The 20,474-nt window shown below is 43.2% G+C and overlaps 1 protein-coding gene and 1 long non-coding RNA gene across 12 annotated transcripts in view; one reads left to right on the top strand and one right to left on the bottom strand.

Moving 5' to 3' along the window:
- The window catches only part of Soxn (SRY-box transcription factor soxNeuro), a 283,767-nt gene that overhangs the window by 15,525 nt on the left and 247,768 nt on the right, over window positions 1–20,474 (bottom strand). For 3 of the 11 annotated variants that reach the window (XR_011721210.1, XR_011721165.1, XM_071722214.1), the window contains one exon: window positions 1,517–1,683. The exons of 3 other annotated variants lie outside the window; for them this stretch is intronic. Coding sequence is in view for 1 of the 8 variants with exons in the window: in XM_071722214.1 (XP_071578315.1) it covers window position 1,683 (1 nt within the window). In the remaining 7 variants the exon portion in view is untranslated. Of the gene's footprint in view, window positions 1–1,516; window positions 1,684–8,913; window positions 9,041–20,474 lie in introns of those variants that run through there. 5 more of the 11 variants (XR_011721182.1, XR_011721164.1, XR_011721096.1 and 2 more) reach the window with 4 other exon arrangements.
- LOC139783373 (uncharacterized) overlaps window positions 1–20,474 on the top strand; it is an 85,042-nt gene that overhangs the window by 9,443 nt on the left and 55,125 nt on the right. Inside the window, exon 8 of the long non-coding RNA XR_011721248.1 lies at window positions 18,045–18,158. This is a non-coding gene — a long non-coding RNA (uncharacterized lncRNA). The remainder of the gene's footprint in view (window positions 1–18,044; window positions 18,159–20,474) is intronic.

Raw genomic sequence — 20,474 nt, 5'->3', positions numbered from 1 at the left:
AAGGATTCTTTCACAGAACAAGCCGACCGAAAATCTCATGGACGTTCAATGACCCGACTTTAAGTTGGATACCCTCGATATCGCCAAGGGTGGTGGCTAAAACAAAGGGCTGGTCTCGGGTTGGTCGATAGTCCACGGCCGCCAATCAGGCGAGACCTCGTCGGCAACCCTCGTCCTTGCGATCCTCCGCAACGGCAAGGGTGGGTTAGATTCCGGAGAGGGTTCGCCCGTCCATGTAGGAGACAGATTCTCCAAGATCGAGAATTCAGGAGAACACCCACGACTCACCAGTCGTCTCCACGGTGACGACTACTAGATGGAAAAGACGGTCCAATATCTTCCCTTCTTATATATACCGAGTGTTCGCCTTTGTCGAGAAGATCGCGAGTGGCCCACTCGGTTTCTATCGAACGATGAACTGAAAACACGGAAGATGCGACTTTACCGCAAGATGAAATGTATAACGCCATTTTCATGACGCAACACGTCCTAATATCTCTAAAAATATTTCAAAGACTAAATTCTACGACAGAGTCTGCTTTAGAATTGTATAAAATCAAATCAGAAACTTTTACTTCGCCAGTAATCGTAAAGATTTTTTTATTCGACCTAACTGGCTATCTTTATTAATTATAATCGTCACAATTTGATAATTATAATTAATAAAGATAGCCAATTAGGTCAAATAAAAAAATCTTTACTATAAAATAAATAATTATTTCTGTAATACCTAACTAGTAAACAAAAAGCAATAAATATGATATTACATACGTTTTGATTGCTATTTTAGCAACATAAGTAACAATAAAAAATTATAAAACATAACTTGAATTACGAATATATAAAATTTATCTCGCTGTTTTCGTGAAAATGTTAAAAATAAATGTAGGTAAAAAAATGTACTAATAGTACGCTATGAATCTTCATTCAAACAGCTGATATTTTTTTATTCGTATTCTATTTCACCAGAATATTCGTTCGGATCTTAAAATTACACGCGAATTTCCGGTGAAGCAGCCATACTCTCATCTCTACGGTGACGACGTTGGCAGAGAAGACGAGCCAAGAAGATCCGCCCTTCCTTACGTCGACCCCCGTCGCTCGCATCAGAAAATTAAACGCGGTCGGCCATTCGTCTTTATTCGAAACATGGCGGATCTCTATCGAGGAGCTGTAATCTCCTCGAAAAAGTATCCCGATACACGAATGCGAATTTATTTTAGCATCCGACGACGATCCCAATTATCTCTATAATTCGATAATCGCGAATCTCGGTGAGATCGTAGCGCTATTCGCTCGACTGTAATTAGAGAAATTAAGAGGCGAACTTTACAGTTAGCTTACCTCGGAACATCATCCTTCGCACTTCTCGCTCGATCATAGAGTTTCGTTATACTCCTACGTCTTATCCAACTTTAATCTTCAATTATCGCATATTTCGAGTTACGACCCGATCATGGAAGATGATTTAATTTGCACCAGCTACATATACTAATCGCAACGGAATCACTGGCCATTTGTCTCAACGTATCTCGTTTATTCAACACTTATTTTTATTATACATCCTTACGCGTAAGGTCTACATAAAAACTTATTAAAACGAGCTTAATCATATGTTCATAACTGGTTCTGGGCTGGGGCAGCTCCGCGCGGCAGCGTCTCGATGCACATAATGGCCCGGCTCTAGAAAAACAAACAGGACGTTCTATAAAATCTGTTCGTTACATTCCCCTAAGATTGTTATTTTGTAATAACGACAATTATAAATTAAGATTATCAACTGAATATACAATTGAAAAAAGTAATTCACAGAAAGTAAAATAATTGTATGTTAAAGTTCTGAGAATGCGTAGCTACTTTCATATGATTAAGGGCCGGTTGTTCCAACCTCTTGATAAACTACCTAATAGTTAAATCATATATATGTCTTTGTTTATCCTTTACATTAGGCAAAAATTATAGACATATGATTTAACTATTAGTTAGCTTACCAACAGGTTGGAACAATCGGACCTAAAAGGATGAGCAGAGTCAACTCTGAACTAAGCTGAATTTAAATGAAAAATGTTTGTTTTTAAAATTTGATACTTGAAAATTTTGCACTTTAATCTCATATATATCTGTCGTTATTACATTATGTAGCATTATTAGGCACTGTTAGACGCAGTTTGAAATAGCAGGCATTTTAGATCATATATAAATATGAGTGTTAATTAAACGATTAAAGCAATTTTGTGGATATAAAAAATAATTCAAATTTAGGCACTTTTTTTGAATGTACATGACACCTTTCCATTTCACATCAACTGTCGTAAAATAACATCAGTTGTCGCAGTCACAAGACACTGATGCATTTATCACGCCGATAAAATTCAATGGCACACTTGTTACGCCGACGAGAGTTGTTTAAAGTTGGGGAAAAAAAGGATAACAAGCCGCTTTTGTAAATGACGAACAAAAACCGAATGTGTAAATGGCCGTCGACGAGTTGCCGCGTTGATGAAGAGGGTGGCATCGTCGACGGAGTGGTAATATAAACTTACTGATTGCAATTGCTACCGGTCTTTTGGGAATTTATATATGTATATAAAAAACACATACAGCAATAGCGAGCCACTGTTCTCGCAGATCGATGATCGTTTGTCACAGCGTGTTCGCGAGCTTTTTTATTAACTTCCCGCGTGTCCCACGAGTTTTCTACTTCTCTACCCGTGTTTCGCGTTCACGCGCACATGCGCCACGTGTATATCGTGCCGTTAATAATCATGAATAATTATTTGACGCGACATCTCGATATCCGACCTGCTCTCCTTTGTGAAAAGCGCCTTTCTTACTTGTGCGAAACGCGCACAATTGATTACAAGCTACGAAGAATTATTGAATCTCACAGAGTCGAGCCTTTAATATCTTGGATCGAATGTAATTAACTTTCGACACAATAATAATTTATTTAGCACAATATTGAATATTGAACGTATTTAATCATCTGAAAAAATAGATTCAATAATTTTTATTTTCTTTCTCGTTCGAGTACTGATTGTCTGAATAAGATAAGTCGAAGCCGATATTGATTTTTATTATAACACGGCAAAACGTGCGGCAAATCCAATTTTAAAAATGAGAAATCGTAGACATTTCGGAATAGACACGATTGTGGCTCGATTTGAGAGAGGTACTCGAGGCGGATAAATTTTTATCGACGCTTGTTCCGGCGTGCCGAGCTTATTAAGCCGTCCGTTCGTCCGTTCGTTCGTTCGTCCTCACAATGGCCGTCGAACGGATGGAAAGCCGCGAGCGAAGGTATGGAAGATTCGCAATCCGTACCCAATCCTCTCTTTCAGTGTAATTATTTTTACGCGAGTCGAGAGCTCCTGCCGATGACAGCCACGACTGCCGACGGAGGCGGAGGTGGAGACGAGACGGGACGAGACGAGACGAGACGAGACGCGACGCGACGCGACGGCGACATTGCGTGTGTCGGTCCGGCGCGCGGCGCGGCGGAGAGGCGACATTGGTTTCACCGAGGAGAGACGCGAGACGGCAGGTGGGACCTGGGCTGGTCCGGGTCACCCCCTGCAACCCGCTCGCGCGAGTTGCAGCTCTCGCGGGAGAGGACAGAAGCGGAAAACGCGACGGATGGGAAAAAGTAGGCGAGCTGGCGCGTGACGAGCGAGGGTGGGACAAAGATCGGTGTCATTGGCAGCATCTCGGCGAGCTGGAAACCGACAAGCGGAAACTGACACGTGACTGGAACACCTGGCGAGCCGATAGAAACTGTGCGCCGTCGGTGTGCGAGTGCAACATCGCGCTGACTTCGACTCGAGTCTCCTCGAAAAGCGAAAACCGGACGGGAATCCGAAGACTCTATCTCGTTTGAAAATGCTAGGAATGTCCGTTTCTTTCTTCACGGAGAAGAAAAAGCTCGAACGACTTTTGTTTTCACAGAGGAAATATGATTACGTCCTATTTTGTGGATAGTGTTCTATTTTATATAAATTCATTCTAATCTTTATGATGTTTAAATACAATTTGCAAATCGCTGAAAGTAGACTTTATGTGGCACGAGAAAGTTTATCATATGTATTCATGTATTCATAATAAGAGCAGGAAGGGTACAGTTTAACATGAGAGTAATGGCTTGAAGTAAGTGAGTAGCAAGTCAATCGGCGAGCTTTCCGAATTTAAAATCCGTATTATTCTCTGCGAAATACACATTCACGCACTACTTTTTTAAATTTTTACTTACACAAAAAAAAAGAACAGATCTAAACAAACTATCGTGTTTCAAAGAAGAAAGAATGTATGATTAATAGAAAATAAGTTTATAAAGAATATCAATGCGACTACTCGCAGTCCAATTCTCTTCGCGAAGAAAATCGCCACCCTTTCGTTTCCTGCAGCGTTAGTAAAGCGGCTCCCGCCTGATGTAATAATAAGCAAATATCCCGAATAATAACGAGGCGCGTCGCGAGCAATCTTATGACAGTATAATCTTCCACATTACGTACAGCTTAATCCGATCCTGGACGAGGAGAGCCAGCGTGGATGATTCGGAGGGGGGACGAAGGGGGGCGACGGGGAGGTAGCGGAGGATGACTCTGCGAGAACGGACGCGCGGCCAGCCAGAGCGCTCTGCCCGCTCTCTGGTTCAATTTCTGGCGTCAATTAAAAAGTGATGCGGACCGAGGAAAATCAGGAATTAACGAAGCGGACCCCGAGCCGTTCCCGCCGCGCCGACGTTTCGCCGACGCCCGTTCCCATTCTCGCGGCGAATCGTCCTTAATCGGCTGTCATTGAGGAATCTTAGCAAGAGCCGATCGGGAGATGCCGATCCGATTTTAGCGAAACGTCCACGAAGCCAGAAGGGGAATGAGTCCCCGTCTATGTGAAAGAACGAACCGAAAGAGAAAAGCGTCGCGTCGTCTCTCTCGCTGTTCTCTCGAGACGTTTATAAATGGAGGAACGAATCATCTTAAACTTATTATTTTTCACTTTTGGACATTTTCTGGATCAAACAGATTTTCCTTTTGCCGGCAAAGGAAGGCAAGTATGAGGTATGGTCGGGGATCACAGGATGTTAGCTTGGGAAAACAGATTTTCAGGATTAACCATACATAAACTACGCGTTCGGGAACCATGCCGATGTCGCTTCGAACGAAACTGACCCTTGATCTTTCCCTCCGTAACGACCTTCTTCCTCCTGCGTTGCGTTACGGCGAAACGGCCTAACCGCGATTCGGACTCGAGAAAGGAGGCTTCGCCTCGTCTCGAACTAGCACCCAGCTGAAGTTCGTTACACAGCGTGACTCGGCAAACACGATTTCTTGGACGATCTACCTCGCCTCGCGCCTTCGATGGATACTCTTTTGCGTGCGCGCGAGCGAGCGGATCTTCTTCCACCACCGGTTTGAAGGAAGCTGTCGCGAGCTACCCATCATTAGCGCAATAATTACCGAATTCGCAGTCGCGCGATCGCATTTAATTGCTCGATATTATTAATCGATCGGGAATCTGCACCACAATACTCGTACCTTTCACGCTCGACGAAAATCGATCGTTCCGATTAAAAGTCTAATCTTCGACCGTAATTTAAGTCATTCTTTGTTACCAGAATCGGTCAAACTGAAATTATATTATTAATTGATAACGCAATAATTGTGAATAGAATATTTTAAATCGTGAAGCGTCTTATTCATTTAATTTTGCGATTTTACTTATTTACGTGGAAATAAGCTTTCTTCAAATCACGTCTTAGCGTTTCTCGATCTTAATCTCCGCCAAAACACGGAATAACACGCGATGCAACTAGATTCAGGGAGGGTTTAGTCGCAGTCACGAATTCTGTTGCGCCTGCTTCAGAGAATTTGCCATTATCCACCCGCCGTTTCGCCAATGTTGACTACGAAACTCCGTAACGGCGTGTTGCAATCGTGAAAGGCGCAGAGCTTTGCGATGACTGTTGCAATTTACCCTCTCGACTAGCCCCGCCTACCCCGACTACAACGTTTCTCGTGAATTAACGGCTAGCCGTACAATGTGAAAGTGAATCGTCGAGAATGTATTGGCTGGCTGATTAAGAATGTGTCCACCTAGCACCCTGCGATCATCATCAAGTGACAAAAACCGAGGAAAAAAAGCGGCGACACGTTCTGCGCGCGTATTTGCGTGCGCGAGATTATGACGCGAGCAAATCGGGCGAGTGAGGATAAAAGAAGGGCAGAGAGAGAGAGAGAGAAAGAGAGCGAGAAAGCGAGGGCCCTTCGCGTGGAAGGTGGAAGGAACGGCGATGCCGCGCGGCTAATTACCTGAAATAACCCATTAGTCCTGTATCTACCAGGGAATTACAAGGCAACTGCTGAGACAGAGAGGGCGCGTCGTCTTTGACGTGTTAATCTCGGCCGGAGGACCGCGCGTTCCTTCCACGGCGCTCTGCCTCTTCTTACCCTTACTCTCGCCTGTTTCCATGAATCAGCACTATCGCGCACCTGAGAAAAATCGCCGACACGGAACGAGCCGCGATGCAGATCCGCCGAATCGATTATCGGCGTAATAAGCCGTGCCATTTGGGCGTGATCCCGGAACGATTTGCGCCGCGAAAACTCTCAGCATGCGACAGACGTTCACAATATTTATCAAAAGCTTTACAAATCGCCTTACTATTTGAATCGCGAAGCGGTCTTAACTTTTTAACTTCGATGTAACATTTTCTACGGACTCTACGGAGCGACGGTTAACGTTTTTACGCTTCGTCGAAATAACTTTTTACACAATTTTAACATTTTCTTCTTACATTAAGTTTCCATTATCATTTCACTCGACGATCTTATTTCAGGGACTTGTATTAAGGTTATTTTGAGCAGAGATAATTTTCGCCGTGTTTTTCAACAGAAAAGAAGTCCCGCGGAAGAACTGATCGACAGTGCCTTCGGATAACTGCTTGGTAGAACTTCGGGAGGTTGGGGGGCCGCGAAGTGAGAGGAGCAATCACGAACGATTTCATAGCTGTCACCCTCGATGGAGGACTTCGGGTTCCATTTCGAGGTTCCCGGGCCGGGGAGATCCGTGGAATGACGGGGCGCATTCCCCTCTTCGCCTGGGAGGAAGCTTTCCCTCTTGAAAAAAATTCGGGATACCCGTCGTCCCGGAGCGGCACGTACCTCGCGCGAACCGATCGATCGGAGGCCGTCCACCTGACGTTTCAATTTTTAATCGTCCGCACGATACATTGCGCCTCAATGTGCACGCAAGAACGGCGAGCGATTTGAGAGATTGGAGAGCGAATCGAATTTCGATCGGGAATTGAAATATTTTATATCCCAATTCATCTCGAAACGTACGTACCTTTTTAAAGTGTCGTCGAAAGGTGATTATTTTTACACTATCGCTGTGTACCCCTAATTAAATTTATTTTTTGATTCGAAACAAGTGACAAAAATAGAAGCAAGCAAAAATATGAAATGGCTCTCTTTCGCGTTAGCACATTGTTGACTATCAATTAACGTACGATCATCATAGGCGTCGTCTGTCACGGGCGATCTTAGGAAATCTTGGAGGATCTGCTCGAAATCGGTTAGTTCCACGTACTTCCCCGTACTACCGCGCTCCGCCTATCCAATTTGTTCGATGAACGTTGCTCAAAGAACGACTCATTCTCGCCGTGCGTACGAGCGATGTCGAAATGGGAGCGTTGGAGGGCCGGTATTCTCGAGAGAGGCGCAGAAGCCCGAGAGGAGAGTTTACTCGTTTGAGCGCGACGAAAGGGCTCGTTCTTGCGAGCGCGGCAAGACTGATGGCGCGAAGGATTTTTTCGCCGGTTACGATTTTTTTTCCTCTTCATTGACTTATTTTTGTAATTAAAGCGACCGCCACGGCGGAACGATCGGTGACAAGGTGCGGCGACCGGCTCGCTCGATCGCGCGAGGGTCAAGCTGTTCGATTTTGGCGATCCGATGAGCGAGTCGGCCGATCGATGGTAAGATCGGCGGACTATCGAAGCCGCCAATCGCCTAGTTTGCCTGAGCGGAACGAACTCGCCGTACAGATCGGCCTGTCAAGTGAAACTGGGGCAAAACATCCGCGTCCCGATTTAATCCGCCGGCCGCGAGGAATCGAGTCGGGATCGGTCACGGCGTGAGAGCTTTCTCGGCTCGTTGTAAAGATCGATAGGATGGATCGATTAAACGGCCGCGATAGAGATCGCGTTTGTCGTAGAGATCGCGAGTCGGCGCAACGCGCGCGCAAAGTACGCGCAAAAAACGATCCTTGGTGTTTTGCGATACTTTCATGGACAAACCACCACCGTTCGACTAGCAGAGTCGATTTGCCATTTGCGTGAGTACTCACGTGAAAATCGACTTTCTACGTTAGCGGACAAATAAAAAAAAAATTTATGCTGTCACGCCCTAGATCGTCGCTTAAATGACCGATCGTTATGCCGAGTTCATTAAAATTCAAGTAATTTGCAGATTAACGCGCTCGTTAGCAAATTATTAAGTAAAATCAAAATTACAAGAAAACGTTCCTTTTATCATCTGATCTCTAAATCTGATCTCATAAAAAATGGGATAGTTTTAGGTAAACTCTTGTGTTTCAGATCTTTGCACAAATAATTTAAATAAAACTAAATTAATGCCTTTTTGTCTCCTTCCAAATTATGATCCGGCCTATAACATAAGCATAGAAAGAAAATCGAGTCAATTACGAATTCGTAGATTAACGTTATTAATATACAAATCGAGTGCAAATTTTCTCGTAGAGCGCATTTCCAAAATCTCGCGTGAACCTCGCTGAGGAACACCCGGTAGGGATCGCGCGTCAGCAGAAGTAATCAATCTCGAGTGTCTAGTAAGTTTCACGCCTTGCTCGATTCTCTTTCGCTTGATCTAATCTTCTCAGGATTGAAGGAAGACTCACCGTAGCGCGCGAAACAATCAAGGAGCCTGATCCTTCGGTGGTGGAATGGTTCGACATTGTCGCGGCGAGAGTCGTTCACGTCGGCCAGGATTCCTGCACGCGTACGTTGCCCGTCGCGTTCCAATCCCTGCAACACACAAGACGTGCGTCTGAGAGCGATCGGTCGGGTCCTTTTTCGGCCGTGGCTAAGGTAAAGACCGTTTCCGTTCTGGCGAATTAGCCGCCGTTCCATCGCGGGAAACATGCCAAATTGATACCAACGAGCTATACTTAACTGCTACGGCCAAAAGAAGTCGCGTATCCGATAGAATCGCGACTGACAAAGGAGGAAGAAACTTGATAAAAAAGGAAATTCCGTATTTGGGCATTTTGTCCAATTGGGCATACGCTACCATTAGCAAAAAGATAAGTTTTACCGATAAGTGTAGCACTGAAAATGTGTTTTTCAATTGTCACGTCGTTAAGTGATATAATACTTTCTTAATGATTGCTATACAGGTGGTCCTGAATTCTTGGAGATGCGATATCGCGCGCGGGTTTAAGGAATGCGATATGATGATTGTAATATAAGTATGCACGTGAATCACGCTGATATTATATATTAAGATAAACGAGACAATTTCAAAATTCATTGCCTCTGAAAATCTATACGTGTACAATAGATTTCCAATACTGTAATTTTGAAAACATTAGCTACTATAAAGACATCCACGACATCTCATTGTTCTTTCGTCCGCACGTATAATGTAGCTTCTTTAACACAAAAGTTGCATATCCTCTTAATAGATTAATACTACACTCACTAACAGCGATTTAATCAATTTAATTATGTCGTGATTAATAATAGATCGTTCTTCAACAGCCATTATTAAATAATCGTAGGTTATTGTCGAATTGACTATTCCGCTAACACCGTGCACACAACAACGAGTTTGTCACGTTTTTGTTCCGCTTCGATAATTATCGATGAATAACTCATCTACTTTTCTCGGTAAAGATTTTCTTCCGCTATAAAGTTCAACGCTATTACGTCGCTGTTGCGTTATCCGCCGATAAGTAAGCCTCGAGCGCATTAAGGTGAACATCGCGACATCGACTACGTCTTAAGCGGGTACATCGCGTGTGCGTGTCGGGGATGTGTCTACGCTCGCGTTGCGTGTGCGCGGGACTAATTCGCGAGTTAATTTTATGCAGCGCGACATGCGAGAAGTCGACGCGAAGCGAAGCGAAGCGACGCGACGACGACGACGGTGCGGCTTATCGCCGTCGCAACCGCCTGCGACGTACAATTGCCGCGTTTCCTCCTCGAAAGCGTCTCACGCGCGCATTTCTATCACTCCCAGGTGTGAAAATGACGGATAGCCGTAACCAGGCGGGGCGAGATAGAGGTATAATGCATTGTACGCCTCGACGAACGCGTTTTACGCATCTATTAAGAGTCACGTCATTAACGAGGTAATTAGATGGTTATGAGGAATATGGTTTTATTATAATTCGTTAGCTCCCTTTTCTCTCTTGAACGTATTAGTACGTCTTGCTCTTCAGTAATTATTTTAGTTAATCATTAATTTAAGTCATCATAATCTAGTGTTAACTTTGATGAAATCATTTTTTTGTTAGTGCCTTATATCGTGCTATTCAGGGCTTTTAATCTCAAATGATGCAATTTTGTAATGCAATATCGAACAAAGTGTATATATACAGCTTATCGTTCTCGCCGGGTGAAAATGACGAATGACCGTAACGAGACGATCCAAGGAGGATATAGCCGAGCCGGACGATGCCTCTTCTCGTTTCCCTTCATTTACGACGAGGTCACGAATGACACGTGACGACGAGTAATGAGCTTGGTTCGTTACCTGCTGCCGCGCGAGGCATTCCACGCCCACGCGTGCAAGAATGTGACGGACGAGGATTGATTTAAGAACTATCGTTAATGTAGAATCACATGTGGTGGATTTCAGCTATACGCGATATACCTCAGAAACTAGCGTGTTTCGCAATTTTTCATACATAGGTAGTCCACGATATGCGTGATGTGATGAAAGCGCAAAAGCTTAATATATCTACAATAGAAAATGGATTCTATTTATCGATCTGTATATATTCGAAATCCCGTAATTTGTTTGGCTAGCAAAGAAAGGAGATCCGATCGAGCACAACAGCAAAAACTGAAATATGGGCGTACAAATAAGCAGGCATATATGTAGAAATATGAGAGAGATCGAGAAAAAAAGAGAAGGGATAACCCTTGAGGAAACCAATGAGAATTAAGTGACAACGTGTGCGCGTAAACAGCTAGAAAAACTGGAGAGGGACATAACGAGAACTAGAGGGGAATGAGGTCCTATCGTCAGAGACCAACTAGACCGAGGTCAACCAACTACGCTCGCGCTGTCCCCAAGTGTCACAAGTTATGTATCCGCACATGCACAGACAGGGCTAGCAGCATTAAAGATAAAAAAAAAATAAAGAAACAAAACTACGACAATTCAAAATTATATTATTTTCGTTATAATCATATGCACACAGAAATATCGATCCCCTTCAATAGGTTTTAACTGCAATTTTCGAACGCGACGCTTTCAGATATTTCGGACTTTTGCAGTTAATTTTGCGATTTTCTGCTCGCCGTTGGCATCGGTAGATAAATCCTTCGTGGCAAGATCGTGATAAATTTTCGCGAGGCCCATGAGGGGGAAAGCAATACCATTAGCTTTCGTTTTGAATGGCGACACGAATTACGTTCAGTTGGGAGAGATTGAACAGTATGAAAAAAGGGTTGCTACCCTCCGCACCGGCGGGCGCGAGCACATCGATGGTATTGTTCGAAAAAAATTAACCCGGGATTTTTATTTACTGCCGTTCCGACCCTCCTACCTCCGCGACTCCGACCCTCACGGAGGCCGATGATCGATCGATCGCCGAATTTACGTGCGTGCTTTTTGTAAACGAAGAAATTATTTTAAAGAAATCTTACGTGTACTGGATTCATGGCGCTTGATATACACGTACGTTTTTCCTGTAAACTTTTACAATGGAATTTTACGAGAATAGCTAATAAGCATCACAAAATAGTTGTTTAATTCGACCTAACTGGCCACCTACGTTGAATGTTAATCTTATCAGTTCTTATGAAAAACATTTTAACAGTTTTGAGATTTGTAAGCTTTTAAGTTTTACTGTGGCTATTATATAAGTTTTGTATAATAGCCACAGTTTTACTGTTATGACTTATCATTTATCGAGGAAAACCAATTTTCCTCATTAGATTATCGGCTGCGTTCCGACATCCGACTCCGACATACTGATTGTAGAACCGGCCTAAAACTGTGGCTATTATACAAAAACATCAAAATGATAAAATGTCTTTGATAAAATTAACATTTAATAAAAGTAGTCAAAGTCAAATTAAACAACTATTTTGTTAGTTATTACTGGCGAAGCAAAAGATTTTCTATCTAATAAACATCTTTAAAGCACTTTCTCTAAAACCACGATATTAGTCTTTCACAAGTACTTGAAAAAAAAAAATATCCGAAGAGATCGGAGAATAATATCGATCGTATCATTCCTTTCTTTTCGGTGGCCACGGCCGCTCGATAGTCATTATGGTGCGATTCGCGAACAATTAAAGCGAAGTGGCAGAAGCAAACAACGATCGGCAAGAGCGCGTAAAGGGAATTAGTATGTACTCTGAAGTTCGAGCCCTTGGCTAGCTTCGAACAGAAGGCGGCCAGGCCGAGCGTGGCAACGCGTGGCACGGTGAGAGTGCGACGGGATGGCACTCAAATATTTACCACACCGTGCAAACAACCGTCGGTATTGTTCTGCGGCGCTACTATGTGTAAATTTAATCTTCCTCAGAGGCTCAAAAAGTAAAGCTTGCGTGCGCGATTGGTGGACGAAACGCGTGGCGAGAGAGAAGATACTCTGCTACACGTTCGAAAAAACGAGTGTATAATCTGCAAATTAAAATTGTCCCACAAATCACAGCCTTTATTGACGATTGTTCTTCGTAATCGAGAGATTACATCAAACTTGATTCAGTTGCCTGATTCAACAACAATCGCCTATTTTTAGTCTCACACATACAGAAAAAAAAGAAATATCAAGACTTATAATATTCGTATATAAAATGTATAGTCTTGTTATAAGAATTTGAACTTTTTATTTCAATAATTTTTTTTCATAGTTGAGTTATATAAATCACTTCATTCGAGCAAGTTTTCTTCGCTTAACGCAATCCTTATCTCTCATTTCAAGATTATAGATTCTTGCGAAAGTCTTGAGTTGACACTTCTTTTTTTCTGTGCATTTACGTCGCATGAATCTAAATCTTTAACTCGTGTGTACCTATGCTATGTAAAACACCATATTTTTTAGTTATCAAGATAATAGTTTATCTCACAAACTTCGTTTTTATGCCTGACTCACGTAGACAGGACGAAGAGATGAAGTTATCATGACTCAAGTGACAACGAAGAATTCACCCCGCCGGAATTCACTAACTCGCCGCCAGACGCGACGGTGACATCTCCATCTTGTTCTCTTCTCTTCGTTTCTCCTCCCGCTTTTTCCGTCCGTCAAAAAAAGAAGTCTAGACCGTTCTCTTTCCCCACGAGCCCTTCTCACAACCGCCCTCCGGCGAGAGGACAACGATGACTTTGCCCGCTGTTATGTGCGAGTGGCCCTCTCGGGCCTTTTGTCGGCCTATCGCGAGAGACACCTGGATGCCGCTTATCTTCTTCTCCGCCACCTCGAGGTCATCCAAAGGGTATCCTCGATCTCGCGTCGATCGCGAAGAGAGGAGAAACGGCTGACGCCGTAATGTCTTGTCCCTCTTGTTACGGAATTCGACTGTTGATTTGAATGACGGTGTTCAGTTCTTTATATTTAAGATACTTCAGATATATCAATATAGTACGATAGAGCTCGGCAAGAAATACATTTTCCGATTTTTAGCTGGCTTCGCCTAGCGCTATATCAAGAGACACGGTTAGGTCTCGCCGTTAACGCATGCACTTGGCGCGAGACACTACTAGGAGATAGCGCTATTGCTACGTGCAATATGTAGATTGATGTTCCTGCTCACATTTGTAAAAGATTTCAAAAGTCGGCCTAAATTTTCTTCATTTCAATAATTATTTAATTCTGTTCAATTAGTTAAAGGGTCGTTTCAGTTATCAGTGGATTAGGTTTATTAGGGATACCACTTATAAAAAAAAAAAAAAAAAAAAACGCGTCAACAATAGTACCTCATAGACATGAAAAGCTATTGGAAACATGTTTATCATTCGCTCCTATCGCTCCTATTGCATTTTTTGTCTTATTAAAATGGACCTGCAAGTGGCAGATAACGTAATAAACGAGTTGTGCTTTTAGTTTCGAGTTATCTTAATAAGTTAGAGTGGGATATAGTTAATGTAATGGAATTAGTTGATTGGTTCTTAACTTAAAAATGCCCAAGTGTGTGTTATTATCTTTTTAACGATTACAAGGATTTATAGAAACAATTTTATCCTGACGTAATTATTAATCTGGAATATACGCCGGCAACGAACATATATATCTTGTTCATTTACCAGAGGAAGACACTAGGATATCTAGATTCCGGACCGCCATATTAGCGGCCACACGTGGTACCGTGAGAATTAATGTACACGGGGGCAATGGGTAAAGAGAACGAGGGGAATGGTGGAAGACGGACCGACCAAAGGAATGCCATCGCCGTGCCGCACGGTCCACCTAGGAACGTAGCTAATGGGACCACTTAACGTCTCAAGCATCTCACGAAGACACCGGACTTCGCGTCCGTGGCCCGTCTTGCACACCTCGGGAACGACGTTGGCCCTTCCTTCCCCTATGGATCCTCCTCAGCGGTCCGCGTGGCGAGTTAATAATCGCCAATATTTATTCCGGATTGGTCACGGCTCGGTCCGGAGAGTGATGAGGAGCTCGGGCTGAAGAATGACGTGACGGCGGGTTCGAGGCCACAACGGAACGACCCGCGCGCATTGTAACGCCTGAGATTAATATTTACCGTTCACCATTACATCGCGTCGCCCGTCGTCGTCCTCGCGAGACTCTTCTCCCTTGCGCGCGATCGCGCGCGAAAGTTCTCTCTCTTTATCTCTCCCTCTCTTGTCGAGAATAAAAGAGGAAGACGACAGAATGTGACGAACGTATGTGCTTTGGGATCCCAACAATTCGCGGTCGCGATAATATATCGCTGCCGCATGGATTATCGTATCTGGTCAACTATTTTAAAACCGGCACACGCCATGGTGAAGATGGAATATAATCGGATGGAATACATCAATTAGGCGAAGTAATGTGTAATATAAAAAGAATCACATACCGTTGTTAACGCAAAATTATATTTGAACATTATCACAGAGGAAGATCAAGATCGCAATTAAATTTAGTTACAATAAACGGATTATCGCTGATCGTAGCCTGAATTTTTTCGATGATAAACCATAGAGTTACTAAAGCCAGCTGACCGGAACAGCGCGGAACGTTAGTAAACGACGTTACTAAGCGAATTCACTGAAATGTTAGCGGGAAATGTTCACGGATCGGCCTAACGGGCACTCAATCCACGATTAAGTCGGTGGAGGCTAATGAGCGTTGAGACTTAACGCCAGATTACTGACTTAATCCTTTTGACGAGCGATTCGCGTGTCTACACGGCGTCACGTTACTTAATACACATTTATATCTATATGTATACACACGTCTAGATAAGATAACGTCGTCTGACGTTACAATCGGTGATTATCGATCTTGTCGATCACGTAGCGATTACCTTTGATACTCACGCGAAAGAAAATATGTAAAGAAACTCAGTGATTCATATCAATGAGATTCGACGGATAAATATTCTATATTCATTCTCGATAAATTCTGAATTACCACGTCTCTCCGATTGTACCTGACGCTGCTGTAAAATATGATTTATAGATTTCAATCGCAAAGTTTTAGACTGTTTGCTTGGATCCTTCGAAAAAAACGTGGCGAAAACAAGCCGGAACGTCGCGCCGAATGAATTCATTCGGGGCGACCACAAAAAGAGAACGGGCGGGCGGCGAGTCCGAGTCCGTTAATTATCTTCCGAGTTACTGTTTTATGGGAAGGGAAGAGGAAGGGGGAATTTAGGTGATACGGTGATGTCGTTTGTATAGACCGTCGAGGGGGAGGAGGAACACCCGGGAACGCGGGGGCGCACAAAAGGGAGGCGAGGATGAATCGCCTCCGGAGAGCGCACGGGACAAATGGGGACATTAAGTCGCTTTTGCCGCCCGGTACCAGGCGCTACCGGTACCTCGCCCAACTTGACCTTATACTGCAGCTCCGCTCCCCTCCTCCCCGTATGCACGCGTGTACGAATTTCTTGCTCGTGTTTTGCACGCATACACGCCTCCCGCGACGCGTTCGTAAACGCGCGCGCGAGCCGTTGTCATCTTCGCGCCTATCAGCGTGTTAAATCGCGACTCCGCCGCACACAAATATATACGGTGTGTACGCGGATAGGTACACGATGCATATCTCGATCTGCCCCGCGACTTCTGTCGCGTTTCAAAGTCAGCATTTGACTCTCGCGCCTAAGTCAACACTGCCGTACGTTTCACTTTGACCCCGTCCTATTGTGAGACGCGCAGCGGCTGCGCCTCGTGAGAAATAATACCAGAAAACTCTGGTATTTCAATCTATAATAAATCTAAACCTCAACATCTTTCTGCGTGCAGCAACAAAAAGCAGATTCCACCGTTATCAGTTTTATTGTATACCAATTCACGATGTGCGCGCTTCCGTGCATTGACACGTGTCATGGAGTCGTTTATGATGAGGCTTGTTTACACACGTATCCATCGTTGCACCGCGATGAACATCGTAACGATCGCTATCCACTTCCGGCGGAAATGTAGAAGCGCCGTGACTGGTCGACCGATCTCATCGATCTATCTTTCCTGAAGGTCGATAGCTTTCCACATTACGGCTATGCATATTTATAATATAACGAATTAATAAGTATATTAATAACACATCTGTGCTTATGGTAATTGTCTCGCAGTTTCATAACAATACCCTCATACCTTGTTTTGCAATCTCGTTAATTACATAATGACTAATTAAAAATTTTTTCGTTGTTACAATCTTTCTGCACTGTTATTACATTCTTAAGCGTAAATCTAATTAATAGTGATAATAAGCACTGATAAATGTAATAATAAATAAGCAAATGAGCAATAATAAGAAGTACAAATCTACAATAATTTATTTTCAGAATTGATCGCGGAATTCTTGTGCGTTAGAAGAGAGTAAAAAAATAAGAAGGACTTAAACAGTGCTTTTCTCTTCGTTTTCCTTCATTACTAACCTCGAACGCAATACTTAATGGCGTTACCGAGATACTTTTGCCCCGAAGCAATTAGACAAGGTTGAAATAAATGAGAAAAGTTTCCGAACACCCGTTAGATGGTAGCGCAAGGCCATAGGATGGTTTTCTCGGGGGTAGGAGCGAGGACCTGTCACATTACGGAGTGGAATTTATGCCCGATGCCCAGCGGCGTGACAAGTTGCCTCTGATGAACGGCCCCACCGCGAACTCTTGGCCCTCCACAACGAGGATAAGGAGAAGGTAGGAAGCAGAAGGAAGGGGCCGGAAAAAAATAGAGAGAGAGAGAGAGAGAGAAAAAGAGAGAGAGAGACCTTAGCACGCTTGCGCCCATCCTTGGCCCTTTCTCCAAATCTCATAGAATTCTTCCTGCGATTTTTATCGCCACCCTTTGCCCTTACAATTTACCGTATCCCGCGAATTCAAATTGAAGATACCGCAGGTAAGGGACGATCCCTCCGTATAATTGTGCAATTTAGCGAACTTCTTCAAACGTAACTGTCCTTTAAGGACTTTCCCTCCTTAAAAAAGACACTCGTTTTATGTTTGCAATAAACGTGAAATCTCTTATTACGTATGTATTACATCTATAACGTTAATATTTTAAATTTTAATAATTTATTTTCAGATTATATAGACTACTATATATCGAATACTTTAATTACTCCGAAAATATTTCGTGATTATAACGAATTTTTATTTTATCTATCATTTTTTCTTTTTCTTTCAGGCGTTACGTTGAGAAAGGTTGATGGAATCGGTCACCATTTCCGGAAACGCAGTACGTCTTCCAAGAGCGGACGGAAAAGACGCGGGAGAAAAAATGCAGAAAGGATTGTTCCGCGTAAGTTCTTTAATTACCGTTGCCATACGAGCCGGGCAGCGTATGTAAGCGTTTCACGCTCGGCGGACGGAATCATTTTCTGCGAAGTTCGCGCGTTGACGTGGGTGGAGGTGACCGTAGGAACGGCGGGTACGGTCGCCCCCCGCGGGACAGGGGGTCACTGTTGTGGTCCCCGCGCGGAACCGTGGGGTTTAAAAATCCCATACGATTTTAACGCCCCACGCAAGAAGTCGTTCCTCGTGCGCTAACGCCGCCGGTCGCGCACGGCTCGCCGGTGATAAACACGCCAAGTTACGATTTCTCGGAGCTCGGCGCGCCGTGTGCGAGCGACGGCGGTTATTAGCGATGACGGTGGTTTCGTACGAGCCGTCCACTTTGCGAGTGGCGCAACTCGAAACTTGGCGGCTCGACGGATTTAAGTGAGATGTGCAAACTGATGACACGATCAGCAATTAGATTTCGACTTGAGCTTCGACGTTGAGTGAATGCAGTCTTGTCTGTTACAACTAACTCTGTTAGAACTAACGGAAACTATAGTCAAACGTTGCCTATAAGTTTTACCATAAATTCTGTTACAAATATATTGTGTGATTGTAAAAAATTGTAAAAAAATAGAAAACGTTATCATCTGTAACTAATCAAAATTTATTTATGTAGGTAATAACGAAAAAAGGGGTCTTACTCGAAATGATCACCTTTTGCTTTAATACACTTGCTTTAATACGCTTCCAAATAACGTGGTCAATCAGCGGATTTTTGTCATTACTACCCATATCAATAAATTTTGATTAGTTACTTTGATTGGTTACAGATGATAACGTTTTCTATTTTTTAAAACAATTATTTAATATATTTGTAACAAAACTTATGACAGGATTAGATATTTCTCCTAATATGTCAAGTAAGCCGACCGCAAGCGGTTAATAGAAATACACAAAATAGAAAAAGTAAATGTACTAAAAGCAAACCTGTTAGAAACAGGTTTTGTTCTCAGCTCATCTGTTAGACATACGTAGACATAGGGGACGCACGTGGAGAAAGTACCCCAAAAATTACATGGGTTGTCGCACATACTTTTGTTAAAATAGTGGAAATTTCCACGGCGCAACTGAAAAATAACACACTTTCTCGAAATTCTACATTGTCTATTTTTTCCTTTTAAACCCTGTAATTTTTTGTAATTTAAAAAATCAATATAGTGTATGGTGATACCTGTGGACACGTACGCAATTAATCCAATAATCCTCCCCAGATATTTTTATCCTCTCGCGCGACAAATATACCTGTCATGTAAAAAAATGTGCTCGATTACGCTATCGGGCGAAATCGATATCTCTCTAAGCAACGTGCGACGAAGATTCGGAGCTGCGTATAATTCTGCGGTCCGAACCACAGCGTGTCACCGCGGAAATCACCATGGCGAATCCCACAGCGCGTGTATATCATTTTTACAGCCCCGGCACTGTTATGGCGCTATCGAAGTTACGACCGTGCGAGAATCGAAAACGTCGAACGGGACGAAGGGGGAGGGCAGGTTCGATAACGTAGCCAGTAACTTGTACCCCGTATCGCTATTCGCGAAATAGTGCGTACGTGAACTGCATCGCGCGTCGATTGTCGACGGCGGATATGCCGCAGCGTAAACTTCCGTTCGAGAGATTTTTCGCCGATTCTTCGTCGAGCCCAAGTGCTACGCGCACGCCGTCACGCTGAGGTTGCCCTACCTCCTTTAGCCTTTGTTAATCTTTTTTTTTATTTTATGGAGAAATATGTTCTCGCGTATCTAACGTTACGATATTCATTTTTCGAGTAAGCGACGAATTTTGAATAAATATTTTACATAAGCGGCAAATTTTGAATAAATATTTTAAAGAAGAGAAACGAAAAGAGATTGCTCCGCAAAAAATAAATCTTTATTATTAATGCTGTAAGAATTTTTCGAATAATCAGGCTTTTAGGAACGTGACTTTTAGAACTGTTTCGATAATGTATCTACATCTGCTTGTAAGAGAGACTGATCTCTCTTAGAATACGACAGTAAGAACACCGCCGATAGGATATCAGTACCATTAATAGTATAATTAGCACCACTAATTCCATGAATAACGGCAGCAACAACCGGCGGTATCAACAATCGACATTACTAACATAAACTGAAAAAACCGCCTCTTATTTTCCTCCCCGTAGTATAGTAAAAGCTTCGGATAAGCCGCTAATAGCTTGAGGGAAAATCCAAGACCAAAGGACACATTCTCATGCGATAGCACTTCCTCGAATCGATAACACGTATATACAATTGACACACAACTCCATACA

The sequence above is a fragment of the Temnothorax nylanderi genome, unplaced genomic scaffold (genome assembly GCF_030848795.1).
Source record: "Temnothorax nylanderi isolate EJ_2023f unplaced genomic scaffold, tnyl_v1.0 TNYL_tig0001_pilon, whole genome shotgun sequence".
NCBI classification, from domain to species: Eukaryota; Metazoa; Arthropoda; class Insecta; order Hymenoptera; family Formicidae; genus Temnothorax; species Temnothorax nylanderi.
This window is presented reverse-complemented; position numbering and strand designations above follow the sequence as displayed.